Source organism: Medicago truncatula, chromosome 4, assembly GCF_003473485.1.
Source record: "Medicago truncatula cultivar Jemalong A17 chromosome 4, MtrunA17r5.0-ANR, whole genome shotgun sequence".
In the NCBI taxonomy this organism is placed as follows: domain Eukaryota; kingdom Viridiplantae; phylum Streptophyta; class Magnoliopsida; order Fabales; family Fabaceae; genus Medicago; species Medicago truncatula.
In genome coordinates, this window is record NC_053045.1 from 42,658,976 (window position 1) to 42,682,051 (window position 23,076).

General features: G+C 33.5%; 3 protein-coding genes across 3 annotated transcripts; 2 read left to right on the forward strand and 1 right to left on the reverse strand.

The window, feature by feature from the left end:
• Nucleotides 1-536: 536 nt before the first annotated feature.
• On the forward strand, nucleotides 537-3,294 carry LOC25493057 (ras-related protein RABA1f). The gene is made up of 2 exons (XM_013601463.3): nucleotides 537-973; nucleotides 2,622-3,294. The coding sequence occupies exons 1-2, from the start codon at nucleotides 753-755 to the stop codon at nucleotides 3,052-3,054; spliced, it is 654 nt and encodes a 217-aa protein (XP_013456917.1). The 5' UTR covers nucleotides 537-752; the 3' UTR covers nucleotides 3,055-3,294.
• An 11,077-nt stretch (nucleotides 3,295-14,371) lies between these two features.
• On the reverse strand, nucleotides 14,372-18,262 carry LOC25493059 (28 kDa heat- and acid-stable phosphoprotein). Its single transcript, XM_013601465.3, has 8 exons — nucleotides 18,073-18,262; nucleotides 17,265-17,302; nucleotides 15,421-15,501; nucleotides 15,217-15,300; nucleotides 15,088-15,122; nucleotides 14,879-14,964; nucleotides 14,703-14,768; nucleotides 14,372-14,609 (listed from the first exon to the last, which is right to left on the reverse strand). The coding sequence occupies exons 1-8, from the start codon at nucleotides 18,137-18,139 to the stop codon at nucleotides 14,575-14,577; spliced, it is 492 nt and encodes a 163-aa protein (XP_013456919.1). The 5' UTR covers nucleotides 18,140-18,262; the 3' UTR covers nucleotides 14,372-14,574.
• A 1,435-nt stretch (nucleotides 18,263-19,697) lies between these two features.
• On the forward strand, nucleotides 19,698-21,895 carry LOC25493060 (transcription elongation factor 1 homolog). Its single transcript, XM_013601466.3, has 5 exons — nucleotides 19,698-19,857; nucleotides 20,518-20,640; nucleotides 20,820-20,890; nucleotides 21,418-21,439; nucleotides 21,563-21,895. The coding sequence occupies exons 2-5, from the start codon at nucleotides 20,528-20,530 to the stop codon at nucleotides 21,621-21,623; spliced, it is 267 nt and encodes an 88-aa protein (XP_013456920.1). The 5' UTR covers nucleotides 19,698-19,857; nucleotides 20,518-20,527; the 3' UTR covers nucleotides 21,624-21,895.
• The last annotated feature ends 1,181 nt before the right edge of the window (nucleotides 21,896-23,076 follow it).

Below are 23,076 nucleotides of genomic sequence, written 5' to 3' on the forward strand. Positions count from 1 at the left end.
GCTCAACCTCAATTGTGTACATCCTATCTGTCTCTCTATCTCTATCTCTTAAGTATATACCCATTGTGGTGGCTAACAAACCTTTTCCTTTTGATTTTTATAATAAAAATGATTTTTGACACAAAATCTGACATCAACATATTACCTTTACATTATTTTTCCTCTTAGCTTAGCCAATTTTTCTCAACTTCCAAGGGCGAATCTAGTAAGGAGTGAGGATGTGCAATGCATACCCTCAAGTTATGATATTCACATCAATAATTCTATTTAATTTCTATTTGCACGCCCTGACTTTCTCAGTTTGTACTCCGTATCTGTCTAAAGACTAATTTTAATAGAAGATTATATATTTATTTTGTACATAATATTTGTTTTTTAAACAACGGTAAAATTGAAATAAAAAGGTTATAATTCATTATATTTGGTCCGTTTTCCAAACAATCGAGTGAAAACTTTGTTATGTTATATTGTGGAATACCCAAAAAGTTGTTTCATTCCATTTTGATTCGCTCAATTCAATTTTATTCTAATCCAAAAAAAATTACGTTTTGAGAGTGATAAAAAAAAATAGAGTCTACATAATCGTATAACGATTGATTCGGTTACCGTTACAAATGGCAAATTAAAAAAAGTTTAGGTTACATTTTTTTGATGACTCTTCTAAATCTGGATTTGTTCCCAATACCATAAAATCAAAATCAAAAATAATTTTCTCTCTCCTCCATTTCTGGTTCTAATCAAATCAAATAAAAATGGGGGCATACAGAGCCGACGATGATTACGATTATCTATTCAAAGTGGTTTTGATTGGTGATTCAGGTGTTGGTAAATCTAACCTTCTTTCTAGATTCACCAAAAACGAATTCAGCCTCGAATCTAAATCCACCATTGGCGTTGAATTCGCTACTAGAAGCATTCATGTTGATGATAAGGTTGTTAAAGCTCAGATTTGGGATACTGCCGGTCAAGAAAGGTATATATAATTCTCTCATTTCTTATTATTAGTGCATGTTTTGTAATTTATAGCAAAATGTTTGTAAATTATTTGTTAATTTGGTTAGGGTTGTGCATTAATAGAGGAAATTACTAATGTCATTAGGAGTACCATAATCTTTTCTTAAAATGATTACTTAAATGAAAGTCAATACTGTAATGCTGTAAACAAACTAGTTAACAAAATAGTTATAGAAGATAGCCGCTACTGATTAACACATTTAAACCACCAACAAGAACAAATACTAGAATAGTTAGCAGACATTACTAATTTCCTTTATTATAGAATACTGAAAGTTCTGGAACCTGTGAATCGAAGGCGAATCCGTTTAGGAGGATATTATTTAAAGCATGCTCTATGCATACGGAGTTGTGCAAGGTCACTTTACCGAGTCTCGTCCTAACAACATCGTCAACCATATCTATCTAGAGCAACCAACATGAAAAGACAAATTAACTATTTATTGAAGCATTTCATCAAATATGTAGAACTCAAAAATATATTCACATTCCTAACTAGTATTTCAATACCACATTTCACTAATTCAAACTGGAGCTGCATTGGCATTCACATCTTACGTGATCAACAACTACAATATTTTACTACAGTCACATTCTACAAAAACACTAACCTACAAAGTGAGAGGAAATGTTTGGACTTTGGGAAATTTAACACTTACTTGTTGAGCTTACAAAGAAAAGTCACGACAAATGCAATACCTTTGAGTCCGGTTTGATGAAAATCAATTGTTGGAAGTAAGGAGAGTGTTTGAATGTCAACAAACTCGAAGAAAAAAAAATCTGTTTTGATTCAATTTAAACGCAAGTGGAACCAACACATTAAACATTAGCTGCCTTGGCATCTTCTCCAATTGGTTTTCTTCTCCAATTGAAAGCTATGAGCGAGATTCTTGTGTCTCCTTGATTCTTGTTATGAATTTAATGGTGTTAATAAGATTTTTTATTATAGCGTCCTATAGTGATAGCGTAATTTTTCAAGGATCCATTACCTTTTACAATGCTGTTTTATTTCTGAAATTAAACCTGAAGCAGTTCTTTTCTTGTTTGCCTTAACACAACAAAATGAAAATCTTCGAGCCATTAATGTCTTCTTTTCTTATTCACTGATATTGTTCCGTAGACATTGATTAATATTTGAGAAAGTATGAGCGAGAATGCTCGAGAAGATAAATAAAAGGAAACTAAACTAAAAAGACAATAGTTAATATTGCATTTCTAGTGAATTACAATGGTTATTTGATGATATCATTTAACTTCCTAATCCTAATTAGGATGTCCAATTACTAAAAAGGCAAGAATAATGTGAATATAAATTCGGGTCATGCTAACAAGTGCCCGAAACTTGAAGGGCACTTGTTAAGGATTCAAAATTAGAAATGATTGATGAGTTTTATGTAGAAAAAGTTACCTTTTGTTGTTTTAATTTGTTGAATGTACAATTTCCAAGGTAAAGTTTCCATTTTAATTTGTTGGGCACTTGTTAGCATTTTCCTATAATTTAATAAGACTATGTTTCTAGATTCCATGTTACTAATGATCTACCCTACTGTATTTTATCAACTTTTCATGTTACATGTTTATCTTAGTTTGCTTTTTTTTCACTGAAGGTACCGAGCAATTACAAGTGCTTACTATCGTGGAGCTGTTGGCGCTTTGTTAGTCTATGATGTTACCCGCCATGTTACATTTGAAAATGTGGAGAGATGGCTAAAAGAGCTGAGAGATCACACAGATGCCAACATCGTCGTGATGCTTGTAGGCAACAAAGCAGACCTGCGTCATTTACGAGCAGTTTCGACCGAAGATGCTACAAGTTTTTCTGAACGGGAGAATACATATTTTATGGAGACATCTGCCCTTGAGTCCTTGAACGTTGAAAGTGCTTTCACCGAAGTGTTGACGCAGATCTATCGTGTGGTAAGCAAAAAGGCCCTTGAGATTGGTGATGATCCGGCTGCTTTACCTAAGGGACAGACGATTAATGTTGGGTCCCGTGATGATGTATCGGCTGTGAAGAAAGCTGGATGTTGTTCTGCTTGAGTATGTTGTAGAAGTGTATTTTTTTCTCTGAAATTTATGCCCTGTTTATACCATTTAGAGATTGAACTGACAGCATGAAGATGATTGTTTAGAGAGCATCAAACTGTGAAGTTTCTGCTTTGGTCTGTAGAGAATTCTGTTCAATGTTAGCCAAATGTTTAGGAAACATGCACATTTATTTTGCGTAATTTATAATTTGTGCCGTTTTAAGATATTCATTCATTCATCTTATTTAAAAAATTTCAAGTCTGTTCTTTTGTTAGTGTTAGCGATAGTTTTATTTATTATCTTCTATATATGCACGCTGACGAAGCAAATTATTTGGTCTAGTAGTTTCCCTGCTTAACTTTTTTCATCCTTTCATAATGAAAGAATATTGGATACTTAAATCCAATTTCCTCCCTTATTGGATATTAATTATCTCCATGGGGAATTGTCATAGCTGACTGAAATTATAAGGGACTTTATGCTGACAAACTCGGTAATTGGATTTGGCTTTTCAAACATTGTAGTTATTTCTGTTCTTGGAAGGCTTAGAGGAGACATTTTTGTTAACGGCATTAAGGTTAATGCTTTCATCACTCATTAGTTAACCATATGATTGAGACCATGTCCTTGGTCTGTGGGGGGGCATCAAGAATAACTATGGTGTATTTTGCTGTTCTTTTCTTTGGTCTAACATTAAATGTATTGTATTATTAGTTATGCATTCATGTTTGCTTAGTGTTCATGACAGCTAAATCTATACAAACCAGCTGTACCAATGTCCATTGTATTTCTCAGGGATTGGCAGAGAGAATCATATGCGTCATAGAACTGTGGTACCTGCTATACTTGATTTTACATTGGAAAGGTTCTTTGGTTTGTTTGGATTAGTGCTATGGGATGGAATTGAATGAGACAATATCCATTTTTAAAAAGTCAATTAGCTCATTTAGTTTCACATTATTCCATTCTATATCACCAATCTAAACACTTCACTCTTTAAACAGTTTAATAATTAGCTGCTCGTTTAATTTCTCTCTTTCGTTCGGGTTTGAAACCAGAAACTCCAACTCCTTATCCCTTGGCTCAAATCAGATGAACTACCCAACCCGCATGCTTGCCATTCGGTTGTGTGTTTAAGTTAGGATGGTTGGTGGTAGAAACAGTACTCTAATTTACAGCGGCTCTGTTAATTTTTCTGCAGTTATTTCACCTGTGACGATAGTTTCTGCTTTTTTATGTAACCACCTCTGTTGGAAGTTAACCGTAGACTGTTATCAACAACAATTATTCAAGTACCATCTAGGATGTTGCTTCATTCTGTCCTTACCGAGAATTAGAACTAGATTAATTTTCAAGACTCGCTAAAGTTGAACTCCTTGCAATCCCTCAAATGGGAGAAAGATCTGAAATATAATGGTTCTTGTTGTGGTGTCTGCATTTTTTTCAATTTACAATATTCTATTTTATCATAATTTATAAACAATATTTTTTTCGTTGACAACATGTTATAAAAAAGCTTAGCAGGGACCTGTTGTTCTCCTTTTGTGATTCTTAATATTAGGAGTAATTGGCAACTACTTTGATGATAAGTATCTGAAACCTCACTTTGTCTTCTAACCTAAAATCAATAACAAGATATGCAAATTACTCCGTCCATCCCATAATGTAAGACCTTTTCAAAAAGTAAATGCCAACGAGTGCCTCGAGAGATTTTTTAAGCACTTAAAGTGGTATTTGTTGCATTAGAAATTGAAATCTTTGATTTTTTTTTAAAGAATGTACTATAGAGTAATTTTTTCTCTTCTTTCTCATTTCCCATTGCATATAGTACGTTCTTTAAATCACCCCCATAATACAATCATCCTTGTGTATAACTTTAACATCCTTTATCCTTATTTTCTAATCCTAATGTACAATGCACACAAGACCTAAAAAACCCTAATCCTTGATTTTGAGCGGGAAAAATTTGCTTTAAATGCATTTACTCTCAAATTTGAAATTCAAATTCCCCACTATGTAGTTGCAACGAACCAAGTGCACCTACTAACTTTCAGTATTCCAAGAACATTGAATGTTGGTGTCTTTCCAAGGTGCCAAATACTAATGGACTTCCATGTTCAACTAACCCATTTCAATCTTTCTCTTCACAAACCCATAAACCCACAAACTAACATTGAATAGGGGATATTGCTCCGCTCTCTCTCTCTCTTCTCCAAACCCATTTCGAACTAATTCAACTATAATCTAATCTTCAGCAGAAAATTTTCAGCAATGGATAATCCAAATCCTTCTCAACAAAAGGAATTTCCGTTGGAAATAGACGGAGAAACAGAACTACAATATTCACTTCACTCTAATTTACTTCAACAATTCATCTCAATCTCTTCCATTGACAAATCGTGGATTTTCAATTCAAATTCAAATACAAATCCATTTCCAAATTTCAATTTCATTTTATTCTGTTATTTTTACGGTTATAGCAGATTCTTCATCACAAGGAATGATGGTATATTTTGCTTATTAGAGTTTGATCCGATTCATTTTGCATAATCTCGATGATCTTGAAAATATTATGATTTTTAGCTGATACAATCTTTTGGTGTCATGTATAGATTGTTTAGGTCGTTGATTCATCACTTTCTGTTGTTAAAGAAAAAGCAAGCGAATTGTAGGACTCTTCTGATCGTGACAATGAGGATGAGCAGACACCCTACAGCAAAGCGGTGGGCAAAAGATCTGCTGAGAATGCTATTTCAGATCTGACGGTATATGAGCTGGATGGTGAGGAATCTGCCACAAAGCCTGTCAAAGCGGTGAAGCTCAAATGCATGAAAGTTGAGCCTCAGGAATAGGAGAACGTTTCATGTCGCAATTATTCAGCTACTATGTTGCATCAACTAATTTATTTTGAATTTTTTTATGGATGTTGTCATTTCCGTGTTTACCGCAATTGTTTTTGTGGTTTCAACTACTTTATGTTCGTTTCCTGTTAACCGCCGTTTAAGGTGTATGAGAGTTCTTGGCCATATGCTGATATTTATGAATATCATCTTAAGAATCTTATTAAATATAGTATATACTACCTTATTATTCAATTAACTTCATTCATGTTTTATATGAGTGAAGTCCGCCTAATATCCTAAATTGCGGTGAACATTCATTCTGAAGCTTTTTTTGCGTCTGTAGGCACATGAAGGAATGGTCTGCCATTTTTTTATTTACACCACTATATTTTGGTGTATATTTCTGACATATTATTTGTAAGGCCACTTCATATGCTTATATAGTGTCTAAACCCCTTAAAAAGCGGTGGCTGTAACTATTTCCTATATTGCAGTGTCGTAACAATTGCTGCCATTTCAATGATTGAGATGCTTTTCATAGAGATGACATGTACTATATCGCGGTGTCATGACAACTGTTGCATCGGTGATAACGCATAGATCTGTGGACGTATCATCATAGTCCGTCTAACATTAAATCTCATTGTTTAATAAGCCAACTGCAATTCCATTTTAGCAGGCTTCTGTTATGCTCCAATGATGCTTTTTTTTCCTCCAAATGGTTGAGTGTTGATGAAGCGGACAAATGATTTCTGGTATGGTGCTACGTTATTTTGTGGTGATTTCTGCCGAATGTATAAACAGTTGTTTATATAAATGTCACTAATTTGTGCGTTTGTTTTTGTTCAGACCCTTTCATATGACAGAGTTCTGAACTCTGTTATGCCAGTAAACACCAAGGACTTCTATTTGAAAGATCATGCGGGTCACGTGTGGATTTGCACCCAAGCTTCTGTCCGTTCCAGGAACCGCACTACAAAATAGAGGGTGAATGGAAGCATTCTGTTTAAGCCGTAAGGTGACTGCGGGGACATTCATCAAAATTGGTCCACCGACTGTTGGAGCTAATACTTCGTTTTATGTCACTTTTAGAGTTAGTAGTTTGTTTGACTGAATCAATAGATGTTGAACCGTTATTTACATTTTCAATCTAACGAGAAAAGACGAGTGATATGCCCTGATCCACAGATGTCGCCATGGCTGTGATTAGTTTTGTTATATTCTACTGAATTTATTTGTATTGCATCAGAATTTGTCAAAATCTTATGTGTATTTTCAATTCGTTTTGGATGATTCATAAGAATTTAATTTATCAGTATATAAAGCTCCATTTTTAACTAAGTTCTATGTAGCATGAAACCGTTTTAAGGTTTTTGAATTGCGGTGACTTAAGAGATTGACAATGTTGATTTCAACGTCAATGATAAATATGATCGGAAGCATTGTAATTTGTGGTTATGCATTGTTCGAAATGTTTTTTTTTTAACAGCTTTCGAATAATTCTGTTGAATTTTTTTAAGCAGTATATAAAGTTCCATTTTGAACTAAGCTCAATGTAGCGTGTAACTGTTTTAAGGTTTCTAAATTGCGGTAACTTCTGATATTGACATTGTTTATTTCAGTGTCAATGATAAATATGATCAGAAGCATTACAATTTGCGTTGAAAATGCTTATTATAGGATCAATTTTGTAAACACCGCGATTTATGAACTGTGTTTGTCCTCTCTAATTGAGTAAAGTAGGATCACCACTATTTAGAACGATATTTATAAGCAATGTCTGTGTTTTTTGACGGAAGCTTTGTTAAATTGCGGTGATGTATTGTTCTAAATGTTTATTTTTAACAACTTTCGGATAATTCTGTCGAATTTTTCTTAGCAGTATATAAAGCTCCATTTTGAACTAAGCTCAATGCAGCGTGTAACCGTTTTTAAGGTTTTTGAATTGCGGTGACTTCTGATATTGACATTTTTTATTTCAGTGTCAATGATAAATATGATCAGAAGCATTAATATTTTCGGTGAAAATGCTTATTATAGGATCAATTTTATAGACAACGCAATTTATTGAATTGTGTCTGTCCTGTTTAATTGAGCAAAGTAGGATCACCGCTATTTAGAAAGATAGTTATAAGCAATGTCTGTGTTTTTTGATTATGTCTATTTCACAAGTAACTAAAACATGATGTACTCTATAAAATTAGACGTTTATTGCTATCTCGGTGTTTATGATCAATTGTAGTAACACCGCTATTCAGTTGTATATGCTCTAAACTCAATAAAATGAATCAATATCAATTTATGTTACGGTTGCTGCAATTACACAAAGTTACCACTACCATAACTATATGTGTATATCGTAAATATGTATCAGCATGCAATTTATGATTGTTTTATACAGTATGGTTTCATAGCTTAATATATACTACAATTTTCTATTTTACTTATTACTTCCTTAACCAAAACAGTAATATTAGATTTATACTAATTGCAATTATATCATGTGTTCAGGCCTAAATTTATGCTTATTCGTATATCTTAGAAGTAACTGTTTGTTTATATATTGCAGATTTGGTGTTGGATTATACACAATTGCGGAGCTATGCACTTGCGGAAATTGAACAGTTGTTGCAATGTCATGGAAAATCCATGAAGGATGATTATCCTATGATGCCTCTGCCAGATGTTTCTTTAATTCATCAGTCACACAATATGATGTTGTATGATGAGATGAGATGAGATATGATTGTAACGTCTTGAAAAATGAGCACAAGAGATTGATGGACACCATGACTCAAGAGCAAAAGCATGTGTACGACACCATCATTTCAAGGGTTGATTCAAACTTACCAGGTTTATTCTTTGTCTATGGATATGGTGGAACAGGGAAGACCTTCATATGGAGAGCTTATCATCAACAATTCGATCTAGAGGTGATATTGTGTTGACAGTTGCTTCGAGTGGTATTGCTGCATTGTTCATACCTGGTGGAAGAACTGCTCACTCTAGGTTTGCAATTCCATTAATTGTTGACGAGTGCTCAACTTGCACCATACATCCCAACAGTAATTTGGCTGAATTGGTTGATAAGGCAAAGCTTATAATATGGGACGAAGCTCCTATGATGCACCAACACTGTTTCGAGGCCCTTGATCGAACACTCAAAGATGTTCTAAGACATCGCAACAACGACAGACTTGATATCCCTTTTGGTGGAAAAAATGTCGTCTTAGGTGGTGATTTTCGACAAGGGAGTTAGCATGGATAACACATCAAATGTTGTCTACAAGGAATTTTTTCGCAATGTACCAGCATGAACCACTTTTTAATTGTAATTTTATATGTACCGATGTGAACTACTTTTTTATTGTATTTTTTCGCATGGATTTACATTGTATTTGCACCATATGAACATTATTTTCTATATTAATTGAATGTTATGTCTTCAACAATTATGACCCGTGCGGCAGCACGGGTGCAAGGTCTAGTTCTTAAAAGTTGTTCGGTTGCAACAACTTAACCCTAGATTTTTTGCTCTAAAAATGCATCATTAATTGCTAATTTCCCTCTAAAAGCTATGTTAACCTGAAAATCTAATTAATTTATTAAAAAAAACAGAGAAATTAGTGTGATTTGTTGAAGTGTGTTGTATACCGTGTTTTATAGCCTTTACATATTCTTATCATTTGAATTTCAAATACAAAGGTTATAGTAACTATAAACTTCAATTAATGTCACCATTGGTATCCTCCATCAAGTCTGGCATAATTCCCATGCAGGTTCACGTTTTACAACACCAGAACATTTGGGTATAAATAGTCAAGCTGACACTTTGCGACCTCGCAACCTATTTCGCAGCAGATAGTTAATGGCCATACCCACAGCTGAGACTTAGCTCTCATACCATTGCTTGACTGGTAAATGCAAATTTAAGCAAAGTTGCTTTCCATGTTGTCTTCCTTATAATGCAATTACTTCATATGACTAATGTTGTCTTCATGGCAGACACCTTGGACAAGGCCTCTACATCACTCAAGTTGGTTGATGACTGTAGAAACATGTGGGTGTGGGAGTGCATATTAATCTTTGGTTCAGCTCCGTATGAGCACTGCAAGATCGGTGGTGAATGGAAACGCTTTGTGGACGCGCGTAATTTCTATGATGGTGTGAAGATCAGACTTGGTGCACCTGCAGCTGGGAAGAACGATAGCCTCTACATCACTGTTAGTTGGAGTTTGGGTTTGGTTGCAAGAATGAAGGTGTAATTTGGTGCGGTGGTGGATGTTTTTTTGGTTATGGGGGATTAAGCTTTTTTGGGTTTGGTCTGAAGTTTTTATTTGATGGGAGTTCTGTAGTTTTTTAAACTATGTTTTTTTCGTTTCCATGCAATTTCTATTTTGTAATCTTGAATTCTGACTATTCAGTTTGAGGTCATGATGCTTAATTAATATAATTGCATTTTATTTCTATGCCAATTTATTTTTATGCCAATCTGTTGTGAAATTGGAGGTTAAGCGAAAATATAATTGCCCCTTACCAACATGGGCAATGATACTTCACCTGAATTAATTTATTCCTCGTCAGTTAATATGCAAGTGCAGAAACAATCAAATGGGTTAGTTGCACCAAATTTTAGTGTGTTGTTGATTTAACTTGAAGATGTATATGCTTAAATATATAAACAATCAATAACTGCACTTTGTCTGGATACAATTTATCATGTGGATGATTTCAAAGTTTTTGATGTTAGATCATTGCTCTTTGTGTTGGAAACAAACTGCATCAGAAACCTTGATTCTATTGTTTGTGATTATGATCAGAAGCAATGAATTCAACATTAAGTGTGTTCTACTCCCTCCGTATTTAAATATAAGCAAAATTTACTTTTTAGATTCATTCATTTAATGATGTATGTGGTCCATATTATGAACCACATACATCATTAAATGAATGAACCTAAAAAGTCAATTTTGCTTATATTAAAAAACGGAGGGAGTATGTTTAATAAAAAAAATTAATATTAACAAGAGTATATAAAACCCATAGTAATTAATATAGGAGAGATGGAAAGGTTAGTCACCATGTTTCAAATTCACGAAGCCATTACACTTTCAAAGTGCTAATTCATAACCTAATGTAAAACTTAGTAAATGTTGGAAATATTGTGTTTAAAATTGTTAAAATTTATTGTCTATACTATAGCGAAATATTGCTTTTATAGTAGAATGCAGATTTTTATATATTTAACTGTTATTTTGAATAAGTTAACACTAATAATTTTAACTCAAGTGATTTGAATGCTGACTTTCGAAATAATTAAATTACAAATAGATGCAAGAAACTCATCTAATAGTGTATAAACCTGTGACTATTAAAACTACTTTTAAATGCTTATAGTTTAAATTGACCCACAGTAAAGTATATAAGAAATTAGGAATGAGAATATGCATGATTGTTGTGCTTCTCACTGCTTTATTTTGTATTCTAAACATACACACAATGAATTAGTTTGGCTTTTCACGTTACTAGGCAATAGTTTTGGTATTCTCTACCTTTTATTAAATGCATTTGGGAAGTTGTCGTGATTAATGTTGATTTACATTGGTTGCCTGTAAGTGAAAGGGCCATATACATAATTTGGTCTTGATGATTTACATTCAGCTATTTTTACTGTTCTATTTTTATTTATGTTATATTGCTGTAATTTGACCATTAGTTATTTATGAAATTCATACTTTTATTATTTATATTGTAGTGCTCATTTTGTGAACACCTTTGATCTTTAAGATTTTGAACATTATTCTATTATTAGAAGATATATTTCAGCTAAACAGACTCGTGCGGCGCGCGGGTCATCTATCTAGTTATGCCAAAATCTCCTAATTTGATGTGTAATTTTATGCAATATTGTAAAGTGTCATCGAGTAAAATATGCCCAAATCTACTAATCTCGTAAGTTCTTTTCACATACAATATTGTAAAGTGCCATCTAGCAAAATTATCTAGAGGGAAATATAATGAACCACACATAACTGTGTAAATGGAAAAAATATTGACCAAGTTTTTTTTTTTTTTTTTGGTGAACATGCACACGAAAAAATAGTTACACGTAAAAGTATGCTTATAAATTCATATAGGGATCAAAAAAATAAATTAAAAATTCATATGGAAGAGTTATACTACCGTATTCATCAAGTAAAGCTTCAGATTCATCATGTCCCTCGTGTGTGGCATCATCCTCTCTTTCTGAGTGATTTTCAAAATCTTGCTGGACATTAACTTGACTTGGAGCTTGGTTTAAATCAATGTTAAAATCACCTCTTGGGAGTAGAGTCTCTTCAACATATGGCTGAGCATCATCATTATTTGGAGATTGGTTCAAGTCAAAGTTAAGAGGAGGTTTCATGGCTTCCTCAAGACTCAAGAGTACGATGCATTTCTGTTCTATATCCTTTTTATACTTTTTTTTTCGCATGGCGCCAAGCATTAGAGGGAAATCAATTTTAGAAACTTTTTAAATTTTAAGAGTTATCAAACAAGTTGAAGGCTGAAAATATTTTCACTGTGAGAATATGAAACGAAATCCACCGAACAGTTGTAAAGCTAGGGAAGTGGAACGGCATGGTAGTACCTAGAAAAAACTATAAATTTATGCACTTAGTAGTACATAATTAAAGGAGAGAGGAATGATGATTCCCAACAATACAAGGGGCAAAATCGGAACAATAGTGTAAATAAAAGACAAAATTAATGATTTTAATTAAATAAACTAACTTCCTTAATTCGTGTGATATGGTTAACAAGGTCTTTGTATATTATGGGGGAGAGGTAGTTGCTAATGAATAATGATGCAAAAATGGTTGGAATATGAAATATTTTAGGATTTTTGTTCATTGTAAAGGTTATTTACATGAAAACATTTAATGTGTGGCACGTTGAATCTTTTTTGAGAAATAGGTGAAGATTGCTAAAAGGAGAAAAGTTGTGTAATTTAAACTTATACTGAAATAGAAATGTAATTGATAGTACCATAATACAGTTATGCATCTCATCTTTGGGTTCCGCTATTCAACACCCAGCTCAATCAATTTGCTCTTTCAGGCCTCATGTTTGGGGGAATGTGTGTCGTCATCCCTAGATTCGGGTGTTCAACGCTCTACTCAATCATTTCACCCTTTCAGGCCTCGTGTTTGGAGGGATGTATACCCCCATAAAAAAATAATTCCTACAAGACTATGGGACCCACCGCGTGCCCACAACGAGGGTGTAGTCCCCATAAGAAGACCTATCATGTGCCCGCGACGTGGGTGTGGTTTGTGCGTAATGTCCAAAGTCTCGGAGCCATATCCATAAGACACGTGGGGAACTTAGCGGATTCTTGCAACTCAAAACCGAAGTTCTCGCCCACTTCGACCAAGTCTCCCCTCTCCACTTTCACATGACCGATAACTCGGGAGGGAGAGGCAAGAAACGAGCAAAGTTGGCGTGGGACGTGGAGGGAAAGCAGTTTCGCCTTCCTCTAGATCTAGGATTCTATAAATACGGGAGCCATAATCCTCACAAAGTTTATCATGGTTACAAACTACGTACATCCCTAACCCTGGTAAAGCACATCGCAGCTAGGCTAGAAACTATTGTACTCATAACAAGTACAAGTTCAAATACTAAAAACATGCAAAGACATTTGAAATACTTATGTTTAAACCCGCAATTCTCTCCACTTCTCGTCGCTTAGTGTTAATGAACTCAATCGTCTAACTCTTTGGAGAAAAGTCAAATGTGACCTATTATTTTATGTTTTCCTTATTTCCTTTGTTACACAAAACCATATAGACTGTGAATTCCTTCGTATCGTTATCATCGCTTTATCTTTGAAAGATAATACTCACATTATTTTATCCACTCAATTTCCCTTTTTTCATTTTCAACTAAAGCCACTCTAGTCACTATAGTAGCAAGAGTCAAATAATTACATGAAGTGAAATATTCAAATCTCCACAATGTTGGTTATACAAAAAAAAATTGGATACTTTGGATCTCGCCAACAAGATTAAAGATGAATAGTCTTGCAATTCCACACACCTTGATGATTTTATTTGCGTTATACCAAATTAAGATACTACTACCCTAATCAAGTTATGTTTATGCCAATGAAATCCTCTTAAAACTAAAACATGTTTATTCACAACAAAAACTATGCTTAAGCTTTGTTTGCGAGGCATGGGGGGCAGTGGAAGGAATAGAGGGCTTGGAATGTGTATTTTTCTTCATAATTCAAAAATTGTATTTGAAGGGTTTATGAGAAATCTTTAAATTTAATATTTATATTGTTATAATATTCTCAAATTAAAAATATATTAATCATAAACATTCATTTATCACTCTACAAAAACACTTTCAAAATATGTGAAAGATTCCCCTTATCTCCCCAACCTCCCAAACAAAACCTTGAGGAACTGGATTTTATTTTGAAACCTAAAGCCACATTCAGAGAAAGAAAGCATGTATAATAAAGATTTCAAGTCATTAAGTAGAAGGAGTAATTGTGCTACATGCTACCAACATGGAATGTTAATATTCAATATAAAGAAGATAAACATGCATTATATAAAATGTTAAAATATAGCAAGAGCAAATATTCTTCCGGTGAATTGGAGTAAAACTTGGTCCCGCAACATCCCCCACAAATTTACTTGCGAGCTTCAGCCTTCTTTTGTTCTTTTGCTGAAACAATTGTTTGCAATCATCAGTTTCAAATTTCATTCTTCAGTGTATGTCAGCAAAGAATAATCGGGAAAACTAGTATTAAAAACATACCCGCTTTCTCTTCTTCTCGCTTTTTAGCAGCTTCAGCTCTTTCTTGACGGATAAGAGCTAAACGGTCTGTACGACAAAGATATAGAAGTCATCGGAGAATTAAAATCTAGTATAGTTGAATCACGTTCAAAAAGGATTGCTTATTAGGTGCATGTTTGGTAGATAGCAAGTAGTACCTAAATCTTTCCTGGATTGTTCTGTTTTTCCTTGCTCTTGAAGTTTCATGTAGCGCTCATGAGCTCTCTGTTTCTCTATCTCCTCTCTGAAAAGAGAAATCAAATTTTCAAAATATTAGAAAATATGTCATACAGAAGAGAGAGAGAGAGAGAGAGAGAGAGAGAGAGATTATCCCTATAAACAATAAGCAAATTAAAAATAAGCATACCTTTCACGCCTTGAAAGCTCAGAGGTTTTCCCAATCTGCATTAGGAAGGAAATACCATTATTCTTTTCGTATGATTCAATTGTTACAAAAATATCTAATAAAGGACAAAAAATGGTAAGATGAACTCACGTCAATGTCTCTAGCTTTAATGTTCTTGGGCTTTACCAAGTTAGGGTTTTCAATCTCAATAACTCCTTGAACACCTTTTGTCTTCTGCAGAAATTACATAACAACAACTTCATATTGATGGATGTAGACCATAGAAACAACTGAAACATATAAAAAAAGGGTACAAAAGAAGATTTTAGAGACTTCTTATTGTAAGGTACTGACAGTATTTTCATCTTCTGATTCTTCTTCAGATTCGTCCTCGGAAACTTCCCTAGTTGCCTCATCTTCATTCTCAGGTTCTTTCTGATAAGATTGTAGAGAAAATTACCATGTTAAACAATAGTTACAATACTGATTTGTAAAACATATAAAGAAAATGGAAAACTATTTAAGACAGGCAATGCACACACAAAACAAAAATGAAATGTCACCACAGGATAAAAAACTAGAAATCCAGCAGTCCTGAAAATTCTGTAATCCTCCCACACAAAAGGTTCAGGTATGTTTCTACTCATGAAAATATAGCACTATTGAATTTTAGTGCATGATAAATTTTGATCTTAGTTTTCAAAAATAAAGTCGGTCCAGGCCTTTATCAAGCATTTCTTAATCAATTAATTGAAGAATTAGCAAAATGTCCAGATTTAATGTTGTCATGTGTCTGTTTTTCCCCTTGTATCAACAAACATTTGCCACATCTTCGACCCTTGGCCAATTTCAATACACTTCTTTCTATCTACTCTGCTACGGTGCTCACGAGCAACAAAATTGCAACATCAAGTTCTCTGTTCCATAGAGGAGCTTTTTTTAGATACTTTGCTTCTTTGATAAAAGGGGAGTCCATCATCTTTTATTTGACGGAGAAACCACTGTTTAAGAATATGAAATATGAATAAGTGTACCAATGCCAGGTTCTGCAATGGTACCCAAAGTTTAAATCGATGTCCATCAAGATCTTGATGACTTAGTTCATCAACCTCCAAAATCTTATATTCAATATAATGTCAATGATTCTCAGGGTCATTCACCAAACCAAGCATAAAACTAAAATTAAGCAACCTAGAAGTTGATCTGCTCTTGAAACAAAGAATCTGAAAGGATAACGTGATGGTGCATGGGATAGGTAGTTGGTCCGTGTGAAGGATAGCAGGGGCGGATCTCATCAATGACAGGGGATGCCATGGAGCCCCCAAATTTTTTATTAATTTATAGATATTTATGTACCATCCAATACAGTGTACAAAAGCGGTGTTCGATAACAAATTCACAAATGTTTATTGCGGTGCAGTGGCAAAGACCCATTTCTCAAGTACCCGAGCTTGAGTTCGAATCCAGACAATGTCTTTTCTAGTGTAAAATTGAATTTTATAGACTGTATGTGACCTTTTTTTATCAAAATAACACATTACCTATCTAATATAGGATTAGAGCCTGGTGGATTTACGAAAAATTGGAGGTCAAACCCGCTACACCGACAACCAATTGAGAGAATGTATATAAATAATATAGCAGTTAACTATTTGGCCCCTTCAAAATGATAAGTGAAGCTCTGCCACTGAAGGATAGGGTGGAAGCCTGTTGAGCTTTGTTTTTTAGGCTACCATGTTTGATGAGACGTTCTGGTGGATGGCTTACATGATTACATGTTGTATAGCTATAGAAATAGGACTATTCGGTGTTTATGGTGGCTTTGGCTACCAGAAAATTTGAACACGAGAAAAGTGGAAGAAGAAAATCGGGTGGGGGACATTGCAATATGAATGACACATGCCAGATGTGACTTGATAATTAGCCTGTCATGTTGAATCAAATTCACTCAACTTATAAAATAAAATCTAATGCACAAATTGAACTTTGAAATTCAACAGGAACGAAAATGAATAAGTGGCGTTACATGTAAACTAAAAACTAAATTAAGCATGATGAAATGGGAACATATTCTTTAGCATATTAACCTACAAAAGTGTAAAAATCATATTGCTAACATCTTTTGTGCAGCTAATCACACTAGTACATGCATGTCAATCACAGAGAAATAAATGGTGGAGTCGGATGCAGAAGAAAACCTGTCTGAAAGTCTTAGGACGAGAGGAGGTTCCAGCAACTGCATTGATCATAACAAACATCAAATTTTCAGAAATCTTTTGAATCAATACAGTTAAGAAATATCGTATTTTATCCATCAAAGGCGTGATATCTCACCTCATTCAACTATAGTGCATCTTGTAGTTACCACAAAAAGAATCAAACAAAAGTAAAAACACTCAAATTTAAGTTTCAAATAGAGAAAGCTACAAACAGTAAACTTCTTTCTATAGACCAAGAAGACATGCAAAGGCATTACTCATGCATGTTTGGATGAGCATTGGGATTGAAAAATCACGGTGAACCACCATGATTGTGTGAAGCTGCAAAGGGTAGCTTTTGCCAAAACAACTGTGGCTCACTGCGATTTTGCCAATCCCACCTCTCATCCAATAGGTTGTCACAAAAAACCCAACCAACAATCAGTGACTTGAACTGAATTCTAACAACAAATCTTCAGAAAGCTTCAAACTTGCAATCAATTCAGATCTAACAGACCCATAAAAATAAAAAATAAAAAAACATTTTTTCAACAAAAAACCTCATAATGGAAAATTGAAAATATTAACAGCATCCCCAAAATCCAAATAACTTTATTGTAAGCTAAATAATCAGATTTGTGCCAAAAAAAAAAAAAAAAAAAAAAAAACAAATTTTGCAACAACAAAAAATCATGGATTCATGAGATGTATGGACAAAATTAAAGCATAGCCACAAACAAAAATCTACCAAAGATGCAAAATTTTAATCGAAAATCGAGAAGAAGAAAAATGGATTGATTGAACTTACCCATGTCTTCATGGGTAGAAAAGTTGCGGCGACCAGTGGGCTTAGCCTTGAATTTTCCTCTTCCCATGATGAAAATTGATTTTCAGCAGCTTACGTATGAGCCTTTGCTGGATTGAATTTGAAGAGAAAATGACTATGGGGGATGCACTTCGCCCTTTTTGTTTATTGAAAACCCTAGTTTAATATTTCTGATGTGCTTAAATACAATCGATTTTGCTTTTTTTTTTTTTATTTTAATTCAAACAAAAAAAAAAAGAACAGTTCTTCTATTTTTTATTTTTATTTTTATTTTTTTAAGGAATTTTATTCTTCTTTTACATCATCTACTGAGATTTACGATTTTGACCCTTTGTTTTAAATATATCTGATTTTTCTCAAGTTTAATTTTTATGTTAAATTACATCGGAATTCCTTTTAAGATATTTAATTATAATATTTTGACCCTTTAAGTTTTTTTCGTATCATCATCATCTGCAATATTTAAGTTATTTAATGGTAACAAGTTAATCATTTAAGTATTTTTCGTAACATTTAAATTCTTTTAAGTTATTTAATTATAATTCTTAAGCCTCGAATAACTTACGTTTTTAAAATTTAAAATCCCTTAAATTGTTACGGTTAAATAACTTAAAGACCTAATTGATATGGGAAAAAACATAAAAGACAAACTTGTTTCAATTAATTAACTTAAAAGACTTAGGTGATACGAAAAAACTTAAATACAAATTTATTACAATTAAATAACTTAAAAAATCTCTAGCATAATTTAGCCTTTAAAAGCCTTTATAAATTGTGAATGCACAAAAGTTTTACGTATGTATTGAATGATTCATTATCGCGTAATTTAACAAGTTAAAAACACATGACATGTACTTCATTAATCAATGTGCAACACATTATCCGATGCAAATACAAAATTTTTGTGCATTGACACTGTATATAAATTAAACTTTTTTTCTGATATATTACTACTCTGTATCATCCACGATAACAATTACATTTGACAATTTCATATACAACATCAATTGCTCTCTTCGTTTTTTATTACGGTAGAAGATTTACATTTTTGATTCATTTAATAAATGATACATCTAATCCCTAATATATACTAAATATTTCATTTGTTTAATGAATCGAAAAAGTTAACTTTCTCTTATAATAAAGACTAGAGAAGTAGGTATTTATTATCGAGACAGTTCATGAATCAACAAAGTCGAACTATATACAGCTCAATTTAAGCTTATTTATTTAACGAAATTAATTTTCAGCTGAAGTTCGACTCATTTAGTTCATAAACCAAATTCAACGAGTTGACTGTCAAATCGAGTTTCAAACTATTGTCGAGTTATTTCGGTTCATTACCAACCCTGTCCGTTAACTTTAATTTAAAAATAAAACTAATCATAAGATATTTATTCACTAACTATTTTGTTATCATTCAAAAGAAGAAAAAGAAAAATCAAAAAAATTCTCAGTGAACTTGATTCAGTTGACAGAGATATTATATATTATATATAGGGGTCGAGTTCGAACTTCGGATATCCCAATTCTCCACAGTTAGATTGTGTGAGTTCTAGCCGCTGACCTAAAAAAAAATATTAACAATATATTTTTCCTTTTCAATTGACCATAAAGCAAACAAGACAAATATCAGAGAGCATAAAAACCCCTATTTTCCTCCATTATCATTGTCCCTACCTTTTCAATTTGCCTTCACACTCTGATACCTCCTTCCATCCAACGCTTCTTCATCTTCGATTTCTCGCTTCGTCATCGTGTTCATTGGTTAGTGTTGTTAATCTTCAATTTCATCGTTCCTTTATTTTTGCCCTTTTTTCGATCGATTAGGGTTTCGTTTACGTAACCTTTTCCCCATTTGTCATCGTCGCTAACCTATGCCTTTATCTCACCTTCGATTCATGAATCGTTTCGCTGCTTGAAAATTGGAATCATCAGTTCATCGTGTGTATTGCATGATCTATGTCTTGAACGCTTTTTTTGTAGTTGTTGATTTCCTTGAATATTATTGAAACAGCGATTAAAGTGGTTTGAACTTTTCTATAATATATTGTTCAATTGATAAAAAAAAATATCTTTTTTGTTTGGTATTAATTGGAAATCTAACTTTTGGTTGCTCTGTGATCGATTTTGTCTTCGGAATTGATTCTAACTTAAAAGCTGATTTGTAGCTCGAGTCCAAACATGATTTTTACATTGAAATTTATTTTTCAACTCGCTTTCATGCAAATGTATCCAAACATAAACAATTTTACATTTAACTCGGTTTTAAGTAAAATCAATTTTTGTCATCACAAAACCAAACAGGAACGTAGTTGAATGAACTGACATGAGAATTTTAATTGGGATGCTATGACTTTTAAGCGCATAATAGATGTTATTGTTTTTGTTTATTAATTTTGTGTGCTTGAATATCTGAATATCCAGGAATTTAGCTATGGGAAAAAGGAAGGCGAAAACAAAGCCACCTCCAAAGAAAAGAATGGATAAGCTTGACACTGTCTTTAGCTGTCCTTTCTGCAATCACGGCTCGAGTGTTGAGTGCCGCATGTAAGTAAATTTTAACTACTTGGAGAAAGGATGTACTATGCAGGGTTTTAATTTCCTTGCATATTCATCCAATAACGTTAGGGACTACTTTTTTCGGATATCGCTTGTACCCTTCCGTATTTCACTTTCGAGATTAATACTACTCTGTATGATGCTCATTTATGGGATTTTTATGACAGTGATATGAAGAACTTGATTGGGGAAGCTTCTTGCGGGATATGTCAAGAGAGCTTTAGCACTACCATCACAGGTTTGTTTTTCTGAAATTTTAACGCTCTATGCTTAAGCTTTTTCTTAAAGAAGCAATAAATCCCATAGGTACATGGTATCATGGCTGGCATTAGATATAGAAATGAGAAATAGCTAAGATGGCATTGAAACAATATACAGTTTGATGTTTATAGAAACAAGTTGAAACAATGCCAATCACTTGAGAAAGTTGAGATTTTTCTTTGAAGTCCTATTTTTGTGTATTAACCTTTTAGACCTTTGATCTCAATCTCATGCCATTTAGAAATCTGGAAAATTTTTACAAAGATTTATCGTTAAAACTAATAATAATTGAGGAAGTTTTCTTCACCATAACTCTCTAATGGCTTGCAACTGTAAAACACTCAACAACAGAATCCCTGTATAGTGGCCAGGGGCCACTGCCGCCGCTTTAGCATGCGACATAATAACTATGATTGAACTTATTTGTATTGAGTTTTATCTATCTGCTGGGACCATATTTGCTGTGTCATAGCTAATGATCTTATATTTTTTCTCTCTTTGCAGCTTTATCTGAGGCAATAGACATGTAAGTTCAATTACTCTGAATTGAAAATCTTCTCTTCCACCTCTCCCTCTACCCCCACTCTTTCCCTCTTACTCCCACTAGACATAGTCGCATGACTCAAATATCTTATTTGTAATATTGCAGATACAGTGAATGGATTGATGAATGTGAGCGAGTGAACACCGTGGAAGATGATGGTGCTTAGTGATTGCAAGGATGTACTTCTAATGATAGTAAATGGACAACCGTCCAACTTTATAATTTCTTCACCCTGTATTTATGTCCGTTTCTGTTGTGACACTAGTGTGACTGCTTTAGTTTGAATGTGGACTCCTTGACATATTGTAATGCTTGTACTCAAGAACATGAAAATAATTGTCTAGTTAGGTGAAGCCTCTTTGATAGAAAGCTGATATGTAATCTGTTTTGGTTTCTTTGATGCAGTATATGTGATAGTAGCTTCTTTTTTTGAAAGAATATGTTGAAGTAGCTGAAAGCAGTTGGATCTTGTTTTGAAATTAGTTAATCCCGGGTGGGGACATACTAACAATTTGAGACCAGCGATAAGAAAGATGTGTTTGTTCTGCTCTCACACCCTTTTGCTATGTTTTGAAAAGAAAAATTGTTATTGTTTGCAATGGTTTGATGTGAAGAGAAGTTAGACCAAAGTAGGTTTGAAAATGATCTCAAAACGAACATAGTTTTTATTTGTTCCATCCTTGATGATATAAAATGCATCTAATGAATCTCGTTATTTTGATTATTTATTTTTTTGAAAGAATCTCGTTATTTTAATGTTGCACGACAAATTTCACATAGCTAAAGGTAATAGTTACTTTAAAAAAATCAAAATTGTTGTAAACAAAAATATTGATATATAGAAGAATGTCATTCACATAAATAGTTCTTTAACTCCTTGAAGGATTCATCTATACCATGTGCGTGTGGATACTTTTGTATTACCTAATTTTAGCTTTCTAAATTAATTATTAGTAAAATAAAGTGTCTTAAACTAACAGAAAATATTAGAAGAGGGGATGGTAGTTGGGTAATTGGGTTCAGCAGTTTTCTGGGTATTGCCAATAATACTTGCGCATTGTTTTTTGGTTTGAAGCTTGCTAATAATATGGGTTGCAATCAAGTTTGTTGCTATTCAGACTCGAAAACTATTATTGATATTGTTTCTAAGACGATTAACAAGTACTATTGCTATGCTTCTGTCGTTGCTTGTGTTCAAGATTTTTTTAGAATGGATTGGGAGGTGCAGTTATGCCACTCTCTCAGAGAAGGGAATGCTAGTGCAGATTTTCTCGCTAAATTGGGTGCTGCCAACAATGACAAGTTAAAGATTTGGGACTCTCCTCCAGAAGACTTGAATTCTTTTCTTTTAAGTGACTCATTGAGGGTTCTTTATCCTCGGGGCTAAGCTTATTTTTCTTTCCTTTTTCTTTTTTAAGCATATGTACCAAAAAAAAAAAACCAACAGAAAATACAACGAAATAGCATGAGTTGAAAACTCCTAAAGCACTAGAGGGCAATATAGGAGAGTCGGGGGTAGGGCATAAGAAATTACAGTTGTGTTTTCGCTTCCCAAAATGCATGATGAATACATAAAAACCTACCAAGAAATTACAGTTGTGTTTTACTACCTTTAAGGC

What these genes read in the sequence shown, in the direction of transcription:
- LOC25493059 (XM_013601465.3), bottom strand. Translation starts at nt 18,139, where the DNA reads ATGGGAAGAGGAAAATTCAAGGCTAAGCCCACTGGTCGCCGCAACTTT. An exon ending in TTCTACCCATGAAGACATGG is followed by an intron (nt 17,303 to 18,072) that starts GTAAGTTCAATC and finishes TGATCAATGCAG; the next exon opens with TTGCTGGAACCTCCTCTCGT. An exon ending in TTAAAGCTAGAGACATTGAC is followed by an intron (nt 15,123 to 15,216) that starts GTGAGTTCATCT and finishes TTCCTAATGCAG; the next exon opens with ATTGGGAAAACCTCTGAGCT.
- LOC25493060 (XM_013601466.3), top strand. Translation starts at nt 20,528, where the DNA reads ATGGGAAAAAGGAAGGCGAAAACAAAGCCACCTCCAAAGAAAAGAATG. An exon ending in CTTTAGCACTACCATCACAG is followed by an intron (nt 20,891 to 21,417) that starts GTTTGTTTTTCT and finishes CTCTCTTTGCAG; the next exon opens with CTTTATCTGAGGCAATAGAC. An exon ending in TTATCTGAGGCAATAGACAT is followed by an intron (nt 21,440 to 21,562) that starts GTAAGTTCAATT and finishes GTAATATTGCAG; the next exon opens with ATACAGTGAATGGATTGATG.
- LOC25493057 (XM_013601463.3), top strand. Translation starts at nt 753, where the DNA reads ATGGGGGCATACAGAGCCGACGATGATTACGATTATCTATTCAAAGTG. An exon ending in GATACTGCCGGTCAAGAAAG is followed by an intron (nt 974 to 2,621) that starts GTATATATAATT and finishes TTTTCACTGAAG; the next exon opens with GTACCGAGCAATTACAAGTG.